The 19,607-nt window shown below is 38.6% G+C and overlaps 1 protein-coding gene across 5 annotated transcripts in view; it reads left to right on the plus strand.

Annotated features, from left to right (window-relative positions):
• ATXN7 (ataxin 7) overlaps positions 1 to 19,607 on the plus strand; it is a 90,218-nt gene that overhangs the window by 35,339 nt on the left and 35,272 nt on the right. For 3 of the 5 annotated variants that reach the window (XM_068408662.1, XM_068408664.1, XM_068408665.1), the window contains exon 5: positions 15,514 to 15,618. The exons of 1 other annotated variant lie outside the window; for it this stretch is intronic. In XM_068408662.1, coding sequence (XP_068264763.1) covers positions 15,514 to 15,618 — 105 coding nt within the window. Of the gene's footprint in view, positions 1 to 13,491; positions 13,562 to 15,513; positions 15,619 to 19,607 lie in introns of those variants that run through there. One more of the 5 variants, XM_068408667.1, reaches the window with a different exon arrangement.

Below are 19,607 nucleotides of genomic sequence, written 5' to 3' on the forward strand. Positions count from 1 at the left end.
ATGACTGTAAAAGCAATTGTCATCGAAGGCAATGAATTTATTGTAATAGGTGTTCCTGTTGCTAGCAGGCTTTGCACAGTCAAAAGGTCTCCCTGCCTGTGCAGGCTGCATGCAGCTTTGAGCTAGGACCAGCGGTGCAGTGGCTCTCAAACTGATTCTCGTGGCAAGTCAGATACTCATGGTATCCCCGGATAGTACGGGGTATGACTTCATCAAAGTAAACTGCACATGGAGCTGCTCCCACATGACTTGGAGTCATGGTCGCTGGCTTTGGACATGGTCACTGTGATGGTACATAAGTTATTGGCTCAAGTAGATTAGAAATACTCAAATGCTCAGTTATTCGTGTGTAAACGTTACTTGTCAGACCTTGTGGAATAAGCTGTTCTGTGGTAACCTGTTTTCCTATGAGAAGAATCATTTATTTACAAGCTCACCCCCACCCTGATTTTGACTTTCAATAGCTTCAGCATAGCCCGTAGACAAACTTCATTGATAATAAAAGATGAAAGGGATAATTTCTTAGGCCTCCCTTCTCTTCTGGTGGGATTATAACAGCCAGAAAATTTACGTAGTGTTCTTGGTCTGCTTTTCTGTGGCTAAGCAGGACTTGCATCTTTCATCAGCTGTTTGTAGCATTTGTAGAAAATGCAATGTTCTCATCTGGCACTGAAGAAGTGTATACAAAGCAGCCAAAGGGCTAAAATCTAATAGGGAGCAGCTTTGAGGCTGTAAGTCCATGATGTGCGCTGTTGTTGTGAAATCTAGAGGTCTCACGGTTTTATTTGCAAGAAAGTTTGTTGGACGATTTCACACTGATGTAGTTGCCTGAAAGTCCTATAGCAGCTTGCATTAAAAGGAAGTGTGGAAGCTTTAATGAGTTAAATTTGAAAAGCAAATAACATGCTGAATTCACAGTAAATTGGATGTTTGTTTTCCTTCAATGTCAAATTCTGTTGTATTTTGCCCTTCGTAAATTCAGTTTTCTGTCTACAGTTTTTTTTCATTGACTGCATTAACGATGCAGTAGGTGTTGTCAGTGGGAAAATTGGAATTCTTCTAGTTTATTAAGTGGTATCTGGGGATATGAGGTCTAGTCGTGAGCCACTGAAGTCAACAAGGGTTTTGCTTGTGACTGGAGGGAAGGACGTAGGACCAGGTTACAGGGCTCGGCGGGCAAGAGAGTTTGCATGTGCGGGACAGCCACGTTCACTACAACCTTGTGAGCAGACAGCCGGCAGAGAAGTACTTCGCTATGCAAACGTTTTAATTGTCAGTCCCTAGATATTGTAGCCATTGCTTTGTCAAGGTGTATACAGCCTGAATGACACCCTCTGGCTATTGTTTCAGGCTAAAATACAGAAGAAAATCTCTATCAGTTTACACCTAGGGTGTGGTTGTACAATCTTTTTTTTTCTTTTCCTCCCAGTAATGCCGGATTAAGCAGCTCCTCCATCTCTGCTGAGTGAAACCTTTGTGAAATAATGGTTGCATTCTAACTTTAAAGCTGTTTCCAAAGCCAGGTGATAGTTGCTTAAAGAAGATATTGAATTTTGCAGCACGTATTTGGTCTGGTAATCCTAGAATCCGTTGGACCATGCTTGATTACGTATCTTTTCGGAGTGAATCTGATCTGATTTTTACGTGGCTACCTACATGATTGTATAGCATAGTAGATCTTATATCTTGGTTATCTTTGTGTTAGGGATGTTGTATCGGTGAATAACTGCAGTGTAAATCAGGATCAGTTATAAATAGTGTATTGTGAAAACTAAACAGCAAGTAAGAACTAGTTTATATTACTTAACGTATTGGTTAGTATTTTTTTTAAATTTATTTTCAGTAATCAGCTGTGTCAGAAAGCTAGGGAATAGACATCAAAAGTTTCTTTGACTGAAATTCTTGAGGCAGTTCCCAGTAACTTTTTGAGCTGGAGAGAATACGATTTGAGTCTGGGTTACTCTGCTGAGGAAGAGTTACAGCGTCATTTATTTTTATCTCTTATTGGAGGGCTGTTGCAAATGATGCCAAAAGGAGAAAGAGGCATCACCTATACAGTATACGTAAATGTGAACCATACTAAATATTCTTCTTACCCCTTCAGAACAAATCTGTAGTAGTGTGAAATATCCAGAGGCCTCAAACTCTGCAAAGATTTGGGCTAACTGGCTGTATTTTTGATCGACTGTCAAAGCAAGGAGAAGTGTTCCCAATAGTCAGGCAGTGTGGGTGTTGGATTATTGAGGCAGCCGTGTAAAATAATTTGGAAAGCAGCTTTCAAAACAATAAATTTTCCCAGGATTTTTCCCAGGAAATGTTAAAATGGTCCATTTCATTCCTGTTCAATTAGAATGACTCTAGAAATGTATTAAAGGAGTTTGACTTGCCTCTGACAGCTGGAAGGCTTTGCTGGGCTTTGGTTTGTAAGGAATATAATTTTGGTTTTTAGGATGTTCTCTTCAGTTCTAGAACACCCTAAAAAACGTAGAAACTGTGTTTGAATGTGTCTTGTGCTCTGCTAAGGGAGATGGCAGTCATCCTGCTCTCGCTGGTACTAGATGGAAGTTTTTGAGAGGAAAGGCTTAAATTAATTTCCTGATAGGCAGTGTTTACTTCATAGAAGTACTTAAAGGTGAATTTTGGAAAGCAATTTTGTTTTTCATTTCTGGGTAAGTTGTGTTACCTAAAGCGACCGTCCAGAAATCATGCTTGTTAAGGAGCTGCTGTTCCATGTTGTAGTTCATAATTTACAGAGGGGAAGTTTTGAGCCAAAGGCAATATATCTGTGTTGCCTACCAAAGCTAGTGTAATACGTGCTTATATAACAGATTGCAAACTTTTGTCCTAAATACTCTTTTTCTGTGGCTAGGTGACTGAAGCAAGACTTCTGCTACCAGTTGTGTTATGAGACTCTGGGGGAACTATCGATGTCTGAACTATACCTGATATAGTTTGATTATGTTTTGTATCTGTGCTGGGCAGAGCCCTCTTCTTACCTGTTGTTCCTTCTGTGGAGCCTGCTTTAATAGCCAGCTGACTTGGTTTGCTCTGCCTGGCTATTTCAACACCGCTATTTCCATGGGGTGTTTGGAGAGGTCCAAAACGCATCAGCCCCTTGTTTGGGAAGTTTCCTTTTGGTTCTGCCTGACTCTCAGCTTGTGCCCTGAAAGGCAGGGGCATAGACCACTGTGTCGTTTGCTGGAATAAAACTTGCAAGTCTTTTCTATTGTTTTTGTGGCCTGCGTTTAATGGTCTGAAGTGTGAGCTTGATAGCCTTGGAGATAAGAATGCTATTTTTATCCGTGGAGTAGGTAGAGCACAGGAGTAAAATCTTCAGCGTGCTGTCAGTGTGTCTCGGCTGAGGCTTGTTTACAACTGCTTGGGGTGAAAAAGGGGTTCTCTGTGCAACACTGCAATTCTCTGTCGTCCTGTTGACACCATTGAGAGTCTTTGTGGATAACCACAACGATGTGAAGGAAGGCCCCTATCCTGGGGAAGGACCAAAATCACAGTCTGGATAGATGGTGCTCTTCATTGTAAAATGGAAGGACATGATGGTGAGGTGCAACATCAGCAGTTTTATTTATAATTTAATCACTCTAAGAGTTTTCCTGCACTCCTGTGAGTAGTGTTGTGAGATCTGGGCTTCACGGGAAGTGCCGTGTCATTTGTAATCGCAGTGATTCAGGGTGATGTCACCAACTGACGGGAGCATTTGGGGTGTCCGTACTGTTTTGGTGGCCCTGCGATACCCTTTCTTGGACTCCTTTGGCACCTTTCCCCAAGTGCTCTGCGCTGTTGCTGGAAGCAAAAGCTTTTGAGCAATTTCCAAGCGCAAAGCGGTGCATTGTGGGCCAGCGCTGGGAAGACTGGCTCAACAAGTTTGGCAGCAGTGGCTTTGGCTTCCTGCCTACCCTGGATAGGCACCAGTAGAGATTGCCATAGTCTCTGAGCGGGTTTGAGCTGAAGACCTCAGCCTAGGTCCTGAAATTCATGCGTGTGCAACGCCTGTGTCTGGCAAAGGATCCGCTTCTGTTGTAAACCACAGTTTTGTTGTCCTAGATATGTTTGCAGTAGTTATCTTTTGTCTGCTGTAGGAAGGTGCATGTGTTATTTGTTGTCAGTGCACTGGAGGGTGGTAAACTCTACAAATTTGTTATAATATCAAAGGATCCTGTTTACCTTTCAATTATCTGTTATCTGTTTAATCTTACTTACTGACTCATCCTGACTCATCTAGGGGCAATTAAGTAGTGCTCTGAAATGTTCTTTTCCGTGCCTTTTTTTAAATACCAACTCCACACGTTCTTTGCTGAGCCTCTTGCTTAATACTGACTCCGACGTCTTCTGTGACATCTCCTCTACAGATCTTTGCAAACAGGCCCCAGTCTGGTAACACGATGCATCGGCACCACCGCGTGAGGTCTGTGGGGTTCTCGGTGGGGTGCAGGACACCACTTGCCTGTGTCTCATTGCACAGTCATACACCCAGTATGTCTAATTGTCTTGTATCTGCATAAGGATGACTTTGTCTTGCTGCTTGTATAATCAGGTTGACTGGGTTTGTATCCTTTTTTGACATAACATGTCTAAAAACTAAAACTTATACTCAGCTCTGTACTTTTTTTCCAAGAGTAGAGCATTTTACTTCCTAGCTGGCCTACAAAAGGGAGAAAAGTTCTTTTTTCACCTCCCCCTGTGTATTTAGGACCATTCATACGTAGCCATGTGCCTTCTTCCTAAGTGTGACGAGAGCACTGTTAGCTGCAGAGGGGGCAGAGGAGAGAATTAGTCTTAGAAGTATCTGTCAAAAACGTGAGTTACACTAAACCAACCAAATCAGTATGTTAAGTAGTCTGAGCAAATTCTTCTCTCCTTTCGTTTTGTTTTGCTGAAGGTGTTACCTTCTATGTACATCGTAAGTGGGCTGGTGTTCCAGTTATGTTATACAGGACCAGACCATGAAACAGCAGAAAAAGTACGTTAAAGCACGTCAGCCCTTTCAGATCTTCTGCGTGTATAATATGATCTAAGTGATCTTCATTTTTGAACACATCTAAATTTAAAAATATTAAAAGTTGCAGTCCTTCCCAGTCTGTTGCTATTTAAGAGTGAAATGAGTGATTTCAGTAGAAGAGAACTAGTGCCAGACATAGAAGAATAGTACCTGGTACAGATGTGTTCACCCAGTGTTTTTGGAGTCTTTTTTAATTCTGTAACGTGTATGGTGTATTTATGTGTAATGTTTGGAGATGGAATTCTGGAAAATTTTGGGAAGATGGGCTCCTAAAATAAGGCGAATCCCACTTAACAGTGAAGAAATACATCTTGAAATAAGGATAGTGATGGGCTTATTCTGAAAGGGAGATGACGTGCAAAGGCAAAACCTAGATTTCTTCTGTAGAAGAATTTGAAATTCTATAACAATAAAAAAGAAATTCACTTCCATAGAGAGTTCTTAGGCTGAACTGGGTTTGTGGTATCACAGCCAGCCAGCAGTGGAATTACTGACTTTATACTGTGAACAGGTAGCCTGATTTTCTTCAGTGCTTACCTATTTATTTAATATAACTGTGTGCAGAGGACAGCTAGCACTGGTCTGAAGCCTAACACTTCTGAACAGACAGATGCCCCCTCAGAAGGGAAGTCTGACAACTGGAGCTCTCTATGTGCTAGAATATATCAATTGTGAGAAGTAAAGACTTATGGTTTACTGGTTCCTCAGCTAGATAATTGAAACAGTCATTTATTTGTCTAAAGGTATGCAATAGCCAAGTTTAAAATACTTTGTGTCACTACATGTGTGTTCAAATACATTAAAAAGTGGGTTAGCTCTTTTACTGCACTTCAACAACAAAAACATTGTTTTATTTTCCACTTCATCTTTTAATCTTATTAAATATCACAGTGCAGTTGGAGTTTTTTTCACTATAGTACCTTTATATGACTGTTGCTGTGCAACTCCCTTTTTTTTTATTGTATCAAATCAACTGCTACTAAATCTGTACAGCAAAGGAAGTAAATTTTAATGGAAAAACTCATAGTGCCTGCAAAATTGAGGGGTGCGGAAATGTAAGTTGGTATGTGAAAATCGACAGGCATCGGTTTCCTTATAGCTATAAGTCTTATTTTTGAAGAGGATGTTCCAGCACATGGAGAATGGGAGTGGCAGGGGTGGGGTGGTTTTAGGTAGTTGGGTTGCCTAATAAAAGAAAATACTGAAATAGAATTCAGTTGACAGGTCGTCTGTATTATTTTCCTTAAATATTTATTTTTTTTGCATATGCTGATTTGCTCCCTCAGGTATCAGGTGCAGGATGTAAAATGTATGCAGAGCATTCTTTGTGCAAAGGTGTGTTGTCTTTGCACAATTAAAGAATCATGCTGTGCTGCTGTCACGCAGGGGTTGGGGCCGCGGTCAGCAGGGAAGAGGGTAGACGAGGTTGAAAGATGAGCACTGTGTAGTCGGGAAAATAATGTGTTAAGTGATGATGTTTTTAATACGAAGACTGCAATAATGCCATCATGGAAGAGGGGCATAACTGTCTCTAGTTCTTATTTTTATTGGTTTGAAAAAGTTTATATTTTTAAAGACTCTATTGACTCTGGTGTTTCTGATGTCACTTGTTTATTTTTGTTATTATTACTAAACTTTGTTTTTCTCTCCTATCACAAAAGATATAGTCCTGGGTACATTGTATTCCTCCAGTTCTCAGTAAGAAAATATGTAAATCTGTAAGTAAATGGTTGTTACCGCTCTACTTCCTTGGTTACTGGGTGCCGAGACACAGCCGGCACCCAGTTGTGTTGCTGTGATATGGACAGTTACGTAGGGAAAGATGGCAAAAACCACACATGCCAATTTTTTTTCCTCAAAAGCATGTCTAGATAGGAGATGAGAGAGGGCGAGGAACTTGGAACTTGTTCACCATTTGCAGTCACGATGTATCAAAATACTTCTGCTGCAATGAGCAGTTTTATGTAAACTGTGAGCTTAGGTTTAAATAAAACAAACTTCCTTTTTCCTACTACAGAAGTACAGCTGCTGCAAAGTACACAGAGTGCTGTGTGTGAAAGAGGAGAAAAGCATCAAACCTGTGGATATTAAAACAATTCGTAATAGTAGCATGCTTTAGGGTATATGACTTAAGATACAGTTTAGACTATTCTATGGATGATTTATTTAATTTTAATTGAGGGTATGTTTGTGACTAGTTGCTTATCCAGAACTAACACCCCCCCCCCATAATAGACCCTGTTTTTCTGCATAATAACTGAAGTGTTTCTGTGTACACTTGCATAGTAAATTAGCCCAGCTTTTAATTTTATTGTGTAAACTCCAGGTTTTTTATTTCCTGAATTCTATTTAACTTTTATGTCATAATAGTAAAATTAAACTTGGCTTTCAGTGTTCCTTAAGCTATTTTAGGATTGGATATGTAACAAATTGGGTTTTTTTTTTGACACAAGAACATAAATAATAGTTTGTTGGCTTCCCTAAAATGCAGTAGTGACATGATGAGATCATGTCACCTAAAAATAATGCATGACTTTGAATGAAGATTTCTTACATGACAAATTGTATGTTCAGCATTTGCGTAATAGTATGCACATTGGCTGGAGAAATTTAAAATATCTTCAACTCTGAAAACTCATCAATGAGTAAATGGGAGTAGTTTTTGCAGGTGAGTGACTTCATTCAAATTGCTGATGAAAACCTGATGTAACAGAATACAGTGTGTGGGGGGAGACTTTTTCATCTGCTGAAAAGCTTTAAATATGCTACTTGTGTTTCATTGAGAAATTTATTAATCAGTCTTTCTACAGACAATCTTCTGTAAATGTGCTCACTGAAATTTTGTATTATTCTGTATAATAAACTTAGAAAACCTGTTTAATAGTTTTGAATTAACAATTTGACATACGTTTTGTGTTAGATTTTTCCAAAAGGTTAATTGTGTGTAGGTGAATTCGTATACAAAGAATTTATCTAAATACTTAGATGTCTGCTTTAATGTGTGTTTTATATATAATTACAGGAACATTCAAATCTTGGGAGCCTAAAATTAGAACTCCCAGCTGCACGCTGGGCTGCAGGTGCATGTGTGCGTGACACACTTCTCTTTGGTGTCTGCTCTGTTTTTATTGGTGGGCACGGTACAGAAATGTCCCAAGACTGTTAAATTTTAGAGAAATTTTAGAGAATTTTAGCAACTGTCGGTGTTGTGTTCTGCATCCCTACAAAGAGAGGGAGGAAAGGCTGCAGGAGAAGTGCAGTGATTGTGTGCTCGTAGCCTCGCAGAAGGCCTGGTGTTTGGATTTGCTGCTTGGGTATGGACCGAGGAGTGTGACTGCCTGCAGCATGTGGCAAACCTTTTTGCTGGAGGTGAAGCTGGAGGGGGTGATGCAGGGGATGGGATTTTGGAAATGCAGCATGGCTGAACCCACAGAAAATGTGAGTCGGGAGAGGTAGGTCCTCCTTCACCCTATCAGGGTTGCACCGGGCAAGATTCTGCCTTGAATTTGGGAAAGCAAGGTCAAAATTACAGAAGCATAGCTTTGGAAAAATAGACTGGCTTCAGTTTCAGAAGGAGACTGGACAGACAGGGCTCTGCTTTTAGAGACAGTGCTCTAACACTAGTGAAGATTTACGACAGTGATCGAATCATGTAATGCAGCTCCTGTGCCTAGTTAAACGAGATTGTGGGGTTTTTGGTCTTGAAGTGAAAGTCCTTTCTCTCAGCCAAAACTTTGAGGTTTGGGTGTTCTTAGGACTTCCATAAAATGCTGTGCAATTGCTGTATTTGCCAAAGTGGAAAATAGAGTAAAAAACATTTAGTCAAATCTTCAGCTGTTCTTCCTTCATCCGATCAGTCAGCAACTGCACGGTGAAACAAAGTTCATGCACTTGTGCTCAGAACTCAAGGAGAGCTGTGCTTTTCAAACAAACATCTTCTCAAATAGCTGGGCTTTCAAAACTGTATATGCAAAAAATCTAAGTTACTTAATGAACAGAGCAGAGTTGGCAAGGAATTGAAAAAACAGGTAACCTTGCAGAAAATACTTTAGTAATGCTTCCCTCTGAACCTAAATGAAACAGCTTGGGTATGGGAAAGTCCATTTGTTTTGCTTTATTTTGTATTAAAAGGTTCTTTTGTATCTGAGGCAACATGAGCACAAACCTTATGGGACAGATTTTTTTAAAAAAAAGTGTTTCTGTATGTAAATTTGATCGGTTTATGTTTGGTTTGTTTGATTATGCATATGTTCTTTGCAGGCACACATTTGTTATGCCTGCACATATGGTTCGTAAAATACTTGTGTTCTAGTAATATATAAGCGTTCATTGCTTGAAATTTTGCAGAAAACCCTCAAGTATGTGTATTTTACTAGAATCTCTTAATTTGGTTTAAAACTTGTGGAAACCAGGGCACTCTGAATATTATATGGTTTTAGTTATTTTGTTCACAGTATCTGTTTAGGAATACTCTTTTTTTATTATTATTATAATCTTGCATAGTACACAGTAAAAAAAATGCCAGTAGTTTAATTTCATTTCAACATTGATAAGTATACAAAAACACATGTGTTCATGAGTGATAAGCACTTGAGTGTTTCTGGAAAATAGTTTGGAAAAATATTGTGTAGAAAATAATATTATAGTTGCAGAAAGTGAAGTATTTGTGTATGAAAGGTAAGTTTTGAGATGTTAGATAAATTTTTTTAACCATTCGTATTAATTAAAATAAGGGACTATATGACTTAGAATTGATGGGAGCTTTACTTAAGATAACTGAGTTAGTTAAGATATCTTTAGTGCTGTTTGTGCAGAAAGCTTGCTGCCTCGGTCTTACATCTAAGATCCTCCTTGTACCTGAAGATTACTTGTTATTGACAGCTAATGTCAGCAATAGATCCAGCAGGACTCACCCAGCCTGCAGATTTCTTGGCAGAATTTTACCTTTTTGGGCTGACTCTAAGCTGTTAGTCTGGTTGTAACCAAGCTCAGCTTTCTGTCTGCAATCTGCCTGGGTTTGGTGCAGGCTGTTTCATGTGGTCCTCAATGCTGGTTAGTCACCTTCCTTCTCCCTTCTTGTGCCTCTCCCCCAAAGTTGTGTTATCGTAAAGTTCTACTAAAAGCATGCCTTTAGAGAAAGAGATCTACCAGTTAAGTTAAAACAAGGTGTACTTAGTATTTTTTACCTTAGTATGATCAAGACTGATTCTCTTCTAATGAGAAGAGAAAACACAGTACGGAGCAAATGTATTCAAGATAGCTGTTGTGGACATTATTTGAACTTGGTCCATGAAGTAAATAGTTCAAACAATCCAGATTTGGCCACATTTCACAATAAAGGGGTATATTTACAATTTCCATATATAGTACCTCCAAAGCAGTTCCCTGGTGTCTTAATGGAAAGCCTAGGGATCTGATAAAAGTTGGTACATTTACTTAGGGTGGGTTTGGATCAGGCCCCAGCAAAAAGAAAAATAAATTCTGTGTTTGGGGAGTTGTAAAGATGATAGGGAGTTACAGCTGTTGTGAGTGTAAAGTTAATAGTCTAGGGCATTGTGTTTTGATGCATCTAATATTAACTGTAGTGATTAAAAATATTATGGGAGTATAATGAGGTTGGTGTTGTGCTATGCTGTGGGGATCTTTGTAGTCAAAACATTTTACTGTTCACATCAGGCATCAGCATGAAATGTCCATTGTCAAATTATACTAAATGGCAAGTGGTACGTACGTATTTGATAAATCACAGTCAGACTTAAAAAAATAATCTTAATGAGCAGGTGCTTATGCTGAGAATGAATAGGGCCGAACTGAGCATTAGCAGTGTTCTGGATTTGAAAATATTTCTGCAGTACTTTTATCTATTCTTGTCACTGTTTTTCATCAAGTTTTTTGTTCTTTTGCCCAAACTCCAGTAGAGTTTGTTCTTTGCCCTTTCACTTCTGCCCTTGCCAGTTTTGCTTTCTCTTCCTCTGTTTCAGTTTTCACTCTCATCCTTGTTTTTTCAGTCACGGTGAGCAGACTTCTGCAAAATAGGAAACTTGTGTTCTGGTCTCTGCAAACAGCCAGGATTAGGGCTGCTTTTACCCTCTTCCTCTAGAGTTTGCTGTCCTGGAGAAGATCTTGACCTCACTTTTTTTGGTGATATTTCCTTTCATTTCTAGAAGGGATGTTGTCTTATTAGATGTTAGGATAGATGGACTGTGCAGTGGTCCTGTTCTGAAAAGGGACAACAAGATTTGTAGGAAATTTGATAAATTTGGGGGGTTAAAAAAAAATCCAATAAAAATATGCAGTGGAGCTGTGGTAGTTGCTGAATCTAGTGGCTCGATAAACACAAGCTGCTGACTTGTTCTCTGACTGCAGGTTTTTTAGCCCATTTTATTTGTTCTGTTGTCTGTGGTGTTAAGTAATAGAACTGAGAGTACACAGACACTTTTAATGCCTACAAGGATGAATTTCTGTAGGGTAACTATCCTGAAAGAGAATGCTGGAAATGCTAAGAAATTACTAGATGATTTATGTGCTTCTACACCCCTCTGGAGAAGAGGAGATGGCAGCTCAGTTTAGGAAAGTTTTTCAGAGTAGACGTGGTGAGTGCCATGTTACTTGATGTACGGTATGCCAGATTGTCTATTATTGTTTTTTCTTTTTTATTAGAAAAGATGCTATATTGGCCTTTTCCAAATAAGAAGCATTTTCCGTATTACATGTTCAGCAAAAAATGCAGTTATCTCAGAACTGCTTATGGCATGGGCTTGTCTAGTCTTGATAAAAAGTACAGCAATATATGATTTAAAGTTACCTTTTTAAAAACACGGTAACTAAGTTACATTTGAAAGGAGAAGTGAATTCTGGAGGTCAAAGCATTCAGAGGTTTCATACTATGGAGGTAAATTAAGTTGGTTTTCTTTATGGCGTTAATAGAAATCATGTAACTGGCAGCTTCTATAACAGGATTTGTATGTTGATACTGTATAAATACTGCGTTTATGGGAAAATAAATTGAAAGTTTGGGGTCTTGGTTTAAATTTTTAGTTTGACCTTGAAAAACATTCCCAGATGGAGAGAGTTAAATGAGCCCAGCTTTGAAAGAGGAACATATGAATCACGGTTGCTAGGCTGTTCCTTGAGAGGCACAAGCTTTACATTTACAGTGAAGTATTTCAAAAAGTAATCTTTAAACTCGGAGGAACAGTGCGTCTGAAGTGACAGTGGTGAAATACTATAAACTTAATTAGACTTTTAAATAGAGAATTTGCATGCCATTAAGTGAAATAGGTATAAAGTATTAGACGTTAGAATATCAACTGCAAGACTTGTGAACTTTCATAAGTGGTTGAGAGGGGAACAGAAAAATTAGGCATCCATCTCCTGCTCTTGGTACGTACTTCTTACGTCAGCTGTTAAATTGTTCTCTAACATTCGCACAGTCTAATTTGTCATTCTCATAACAGTGCTGCATAGATGTTTGCCCCGTTGGAACACAGAAACGGAAATAAGATTTCCCTGAAACCTGCTCTTGCTCTGCTCAACTGAAATGAGAGTGAAGCACGTTAAACGTGTGGGAGCTTACCTGCCTAAGGCTGCAGCTCCTGGGTTGGGAAGTGTGGATTCAGGCCTCTTCCAGTTGTTTTAACTGATCTTGGTCACACGCCTTACAGTTCCAAACCCATCATTAAAACTAAAGTTCAGGTCTCCGTAAAGTATTGACAGTACTTTTTGCCCACTGGTATCTAGTCTGTGGCCCTGAGGGGCTGGTCTTGTGGGTTCACACAGTGCTCAGCATAGTCAAGTTCCAACGTTATTTGGGGCCCTGTGGGTTTCTCTAACAAAAGGAATTGATTGTATCTATTTTAAATATATGCTTTGATAATAAAAAGCTATAGTTTATTTTACCTTATATGAGAAAACAAAAGGAGTTGCATCTAGGACTCTAACCTTCCTGCTACGCCGTTGCTGGTTATGTTTAGATGCTGCTCTCTTAACAGTACTGTACGAGAGTCCTGTGGGGGCAGAACGTCTTTTACATTGATTTGTGTGATCTGGCTGAAGTCTTGTGTGTGACTTCCTTTGAAATCACGGTTGTGGTTTTGGGTGTGCAGCAAATCCTTTTTTTCCTGCGTCAAGTGGTTTTACTCTTAGAATGGTTCTTTATGAGTTTGTGTATTCCCTAGTATTTTGGCATCGCTTTCTGTCACTGGGAGCTTTGATTTTAGAACTCTGAAGATGTGCTTCACAGTGTAAAGGGTGCTCATAAATTATTCAGGTATCTTGAGATCACCTAGCTGAAATAGGAGAATATTTTTGTTTACATCAATTTCTGCCAGTTGTTTCACTTGTCATTTAAATTTGCAGATCTCTATTTCCAGCAAATATTCATAAAAGGGTACTTAAGTAGAGTGAGCGTCATGTCTCAGACTAGTGTCAAGGAGTGCTTTATCTTGCCAGAGAGACAGAAGGCAATCCTTTCCTCGTGCTAACGATTTCCTACATGCTGTACAAGCTGGTGGAAAGTCTGCGCGTCCAGCGTTGTCTGAAAAGGTAGGGTTATGAGCACAGGTTACGGGGTGTGGATTTACAGTTGGTTAGACGTTATCCAGCAGTAGCCTGTCTGTGTGCTATTAACAACGTAAATAGCAGGCAGCGCGTGCTCTTATTGTCCCATTCATCAGGGTGTATTAGTAGGCAAATGGAAGTGACCCTGGAGTACTTGCTTGCCGTGTGGAAACTTCTTTACGCAGGCATACCTAAAGAGCTCCTGCGTGAGACGTTAGCAATGACATTTAAGTTTATACCTTTTTTTTTCTTACCTAGCTTAACATTACATCACAGAAAGTAGATATTGAAGAAAAGAAGTTTATTATTCGTATCTGATTTTTTTCCCCAGCTTATATTTACTAGTTTTGCCTAGTTTGCAGTAAGTTAGGTGTGCCCGAGGTCTTTATACTTTTAAAAATAAATACGATAAAAATAAAAAAGCAAGAGTCGCTACTTAATGAAGTGCCAATCATATTATTATTCATTTATTTATTCAATATAACCTCAGTTGCAAAAAGGTGCCTGTGACTTAGATGAGTGTAGCTCTGTGTCCGTGGTCATTGTATTTGCTTTCAACTGCAAAATTCAGTTGCAGCTGTTATTGCACATGCTTAATTTTAATGTAGTACTAATAAGGTTTTTGGAAAACCTGGGGTAGACCTTATTTTTTAAAGAAAATTAAATTTTTATGATTAAGATACTACAAAGGGAGCCCTTAATTCCGGAAGCCGTTTGGTGTGGACATGCTCTTTTGTCTGCGAGGAGCAGAGTGGAGCCCGTGGGGCTCTACAGGGCTGACAGCATCATTCTGCCAGCGGTTACCTTGTGTTACGGCACGTTCACCCTTAAAATGCAGCCCACTCAATTTATTTCATAATTGGTGTTCCATTAATGAACAAAAATATGGATGTTGTTAAAAATGCACATAGGCAAATTAGTAGTTTTAAAACAAAACTCTGGGTCAGGTCTAGCACAGAGGTAAATAAGTTTAACTTAATTTCTAAGTTACTGTTAAGATAAATCCATTACTTGAGTATTTTTTTTAAGAAAATAAGTTTTCTTATATCAGTTATAAACCTTTAAATAGTGTTATAGATACCTTAGCCACGTGTTTGGCAATAATGAATTTATACTATTATGTTTGCAGTTTCCTATTTTTTGTCTTCTAATGATTAGCACTTTTAGTTATGTAAATGTAATATACCTTTAAGTTGTGTAGTATATGTTTTATTTAGTGCTCCAGTAGTCTCTGAATGCAGTTTTAACTGTTAAACTATATTCTTAAGAAACTGTGTTCTTAAAAACAAAATTGTAGAAACTAATTTTATTAGAAAAAGTCTGCAAGCATGTGTGTTATCTCTGAAATCCACACGTGCTCTGACATACCGTTATCTCTATTTCTCTCTCTTATATAGCTGTTACACAGATCTCTGGCAGCAGATGGCTGGACTATAATGCACTGTTAAACAAATAAAACCATTAGGCGTGTAATACTGCCTGGTAAACGGCTGTGTGTTTAAAATGGTTTAAAAAAATTAAATAGAAAATAAAGTTCATTTTTGGATTCATTTAATGAAATTGGAATGAAATCCAAACTCCTTTCAGAATACATAGAACATCCCCTCTTATGTTGTGTTTGTCATTTGAAGTCAATCTTTTTTTATTACACTCTTGCATTTGGTATAAGATAATCAGTCCTAAATCAGTTTTCTAATAGATGTTTTCTACAAGTAGTTGCTCATTTTACATTTATCTTTGTAGGAAGATTTTTGCTTTTGTAATACTCCAGCACAAAATTATCTATTGCATTATATGCTATTTTTTCCTCATTTTCAAATTTGATACAAATGTATTAAAATTATGATTCAACACTAGTGTCATGGCTCTGTAATTAAACTGTTTTTTTCAATAATTGACAGCAGCTGAGAGATGCCATTTTGTCTTTTTGTTTTTAGATATGCCAATATTTGGTCTTTGCCCGGCTCATGATGATTTCTATTTGGTGATGTGTAACCACTGTAATCAGGTCGTAAAACCACAGGCATTTCAATCACATTATGGTAAGTGCTTAACTATTTTTAATAATTAAGGGTGAGGTTAAATCAGGATTAAGCCTGGCAATTTTTTTTTTTTAAATTGATGGTACATAGATCATTACATTATAAATAATGTCAAAGAACATAACCTGTGTTTAATCATTTTATATACATTGTAATGTAGTTACATAAAGATCTTGTTCCTTTTAATTTTTTTAATGCCTTCTTGAAATGCTGCATACATACAGTTCAATTTTGAAATTACATATATATATATAGTGTATTTCACAGACAGTATGTGTAGTGTGTTTGTGTGTCATTTCTCCTTGTGTATTTATACAGATTATTTTTACACTGGTTCTGTTACAGTGTGAGCTGTGAACTTGAGCTAAAAGCTAAACTCACAAATCTTGTTGTAAAACATAGTATGCTTCCAATGGTCAGTAAGCTTATTTATTTATCTTCAGAAGTATCAATTTGTATTTGTTTTACTGGTCCGATGGTTTTGTATATAAACTACGCTAGGAAGCTCTTGTTGTGTTAGTTGATGTTAGCCAGTGTTTATAGAGGACTGAGAAAATGTGAAGCGCTGCACAAGTTCAAGTGCTCGGTTACTTCCTACAAACCTAACTGGGGGATGTTGGCAATTCTTCTTTTCCATGCTCCTCTCAAGACTGGAAATTAACCTCAAACAGTTTCATGGCAGTAGTTGGATAGGAGGTTTTAGACGTTCAGCTTTTTGTTTCTTGAGGAGTTCAGGAGATGTTTTCTGACCAATTAATGAGATGTTTTCTGACCAAGTGCTAATAAAAAAGATGGATGGGGCACCTTCTGAACTACTCCTTCCTCCCTGTGTGTGTGTGTATTTGTACGCGTTCCCTTTTTTCTAGGCCAATGCACTATGGATTGCCTCGGTGTTTAAAAGGATAGAAGGTGCTGGATATGGGTAGGGAGCCTCTTCTAGCGTTGAGAACAAGGGTAACTTTTCTTGCATCTTAAATAAACCAGCCCTTTGGCGAGAAAAGATATACTCGCTTCTGCTGCTTCCTAGAAACTGGGAAAGGGGTTTCCTATGCTGTGCAGAGGGTGAACTTCTTATCCTTTCCACCTCTCACTTGCTTGTTTTTGTGTTACAAAGCCTTATGGATTATACCCCTACCCTTGCTGCTGGATTCTGCAGTTGTGTTGCACAGAGTGACTCGGAGAGGAATAAGTTTTGTGACATAATTCTTACTAATTTGCTTGTTATTCTGTGGATGGCAGTACTAATAAAATTTTTTAAAACCCCACAATTTTGTGGACGTAAGTCTCCAAAGCTGAAGGGAGGCAGAAGGAGAAAAGGGCATCAGCTTTTCTTACTCTGGTTGCTACAAGCCTTTGTATCAGCCAAGAGCAAGTCCACCCCTTGCCAGTGTGATTCCTCACCTGTCACTGGATATCAGTTTGGGATGTCCAATAAGTCCTTCTAAAATATCATATTAAATTGATTCTGACAGTTAAAAATAAATTTATGGGGGAGGACTGGATGGTACCCAGTTCTGAGTGTTGGCATGTTGAATCTTCCATCTGGAGGTCAGTAATATGGAACTGGCTCAGGTTGGTGTTGATGGGAGAGCCATGGATGTCTGCAGACACTTTGAGTTGTCTTTCTGAAATGCGCGGGTGATCTCCAGATACTGTCTGACAAGCAGGCGTCTGTACTGTAGGAATCAGTATTGTAGCTGTTGGCATGACAGCCTTATGGGCAGGTTGAAGAAGCAGTTCAAGAACTGAATAGGTACAGCAGTGCTTCTAGACCATGGACGTGAAAACATGAGGTGGTGTAATGCTGCTTGTGCCGGTGTTAAACTTGTTATGTGAAGTTAATTCAAACTCTTCTGTAAGCACTACTTGCCATTTAAAAGGGACAGAGTGAAGAGGGAGCTACAAAATGAAGGTATGGAAAATCTTTTAAAAAAATAAAAGAATAAATACTAACATAATGTTCCCGTTCTGTATTCCATTGTAGGAGCGTGATATCTAAGCATGAAACTTTCTCAAATGTAAACCTTCCATCAGTGGCAGATTCATACTTGGAGAGCAATGTAGGAGGGGATGGAAATGACGAGGTTATTCTTAGTATTTCTTAAGCCCATTCTGAACAATGAAGGCGCTTGGTGAGGGCTGTGGTGTGCAGAGGAAACAGGCGGAGTCATTCTGATGAGAAAAACAGGCTTGGGTGGGGTGAACGTCATTAAAAGGCCTTCGTTTGCCAAACTAATAGCCTCAGAAAGGTAAGGAGGCTGACTTGGGTGATTTTGTGTAGCGCTGGCTCTCATTGTTTTTATCAGCCTTCACATTCTTGAAATCCTTACGCAGCTGTCCCTCACTTTAGCAAATTGAATGTGAAAGCTGATAAATATGGCAGGTGATTGATTACCAAGCAATGGTGTATTTTTTTTTTTTAACACGGTGTACTTCAGGAGAAGAAAATTGCTGAAGTCCTCAAAACACACTTCTTTTAAAACAAAAATTATGCTATTGTGATAACAAGAAAGTAAAACACTCTTTGGATTCATCACGGTCAGTGCCTGAATTAGGTCTTTTATTTGTGGCTTTATTTCAGGGATTGATAAAGGAGAGATTACTTCAACAAATCTTGAAAAATTACAGTGCATCAATGCAGCTGTACCTTTGTGATGTTCTTAGGGTCTTTTAAAGTTATTTTTAATTGTTACCAAAGAAATAGTAATCTACAGCTGCTGGTGGTATGTGTTGCTTGTACTTGGTGTTCTCTGAAACTTGTCACGTGGGATTTCGTATTCTGAAGTAGAATATGCTTTTTAAAATGTCACTTTTGTCAAAGGGAGAATAACCAAACTATTAGCTAAACCTAATGAACTAATTAATTTCTTCCAAAGCATATTTGTGATAAACTACTTAACTAGGTAGGCAGAAAGTGCATTGCAGGGCATATGCTGGCTTTTTCCCCTGGACCACAAGTAGTCAGAAATTATTTAAATGTAATCTCGTTCATCAGAATATTTGACCTTTTTAGTGAAATACTTTATTGATACAAATCACAGATTTTTGTATGTAACTGATACTTTTATATTTCGTGGGTTTGACTAGAAGAGATATTAATTCAAAATTAAATTCTACTTTTTGAAGCAGTCTAAGTATGCATTTGGAGTATGAATTGCCATTTGAATAATTTATTCTATACTATTGGTATATATACTATCACTGATTTGTAAAATTCTGTGACATATTTGGCATGGATAACACCATGTGTAGGTTATTTTTTAAAACCAATCTACTATAATGAGCTATAAGTCTGTTTGTGGTATTTTTTCTGGTCTGTGTACAGCAGCCGACTGTGAGTACACTGGAATGGTTTTACCCTCTTGGCGCAGGGTGGCCGTGATGCTGGGGATCTGGTGGGGCAGAAGCAGGCCAGCCAGCTGAGGAGAGTTGTTTCAAGACAAATCCTCTGTTCTGTCAGATCTCAGCTGCTTCATTTGTGGGGCTGGACAAGGGATTTAAGTCCTTTTTTGCTAGTATTCTTGCTGCTGCTTTTTGAATGGTCATGCTTTCATGGTATCGACCTCTTCCTTCGAGGGATCAAGATCAACTCAGAGGTGAAAGATGGAAAAAAGGTATAATGTTAAGGCATGCAGTCTTGTGGGTGAAGCACCTGAGATCACTTATCATGATGACCTATTCTGGAAAAACATGGTGTTTTTCTCCAGCTGAAGTATTTCTCTATACTCTGGGTGATCGTGTGCCAGCCTCTCCAACTTCCATGCCACATAGACCCTCCCTCTGTATTTAAATCAGGTATATTTCTTAAGTCCCTACACAGTTTCCTCTCTTAATATATAAATTCTCACAGTAAAAATGACTTTACTGTCTGTCAAATGGATGTCACGCTCCTCAAGAATGTCCCCTCAGCAGACAGCGGGATGTGCCTGTGTCCCTTTTATTTCCTCTCTCTCCTTCCCATGAAAATGTGCTGGATATGGCTCCTGTGC

The sequence above is a fragment of the Nyctibius grandis genome, chromosome 10, assembly GCF_013368605.1.
Source record: "Nyctibius grandis isolate bNycGra1 chromosome 10, bNycGra1.pri, whole genome shotgun sequence".
Taxonomy (NCBI): domain Eukaryota; kingdom Metazoa; phylum Chordata; class Aves; order Nyctibiiformes; family Nyctibiidae; genus Nyctibius; species Nyctibius grandis.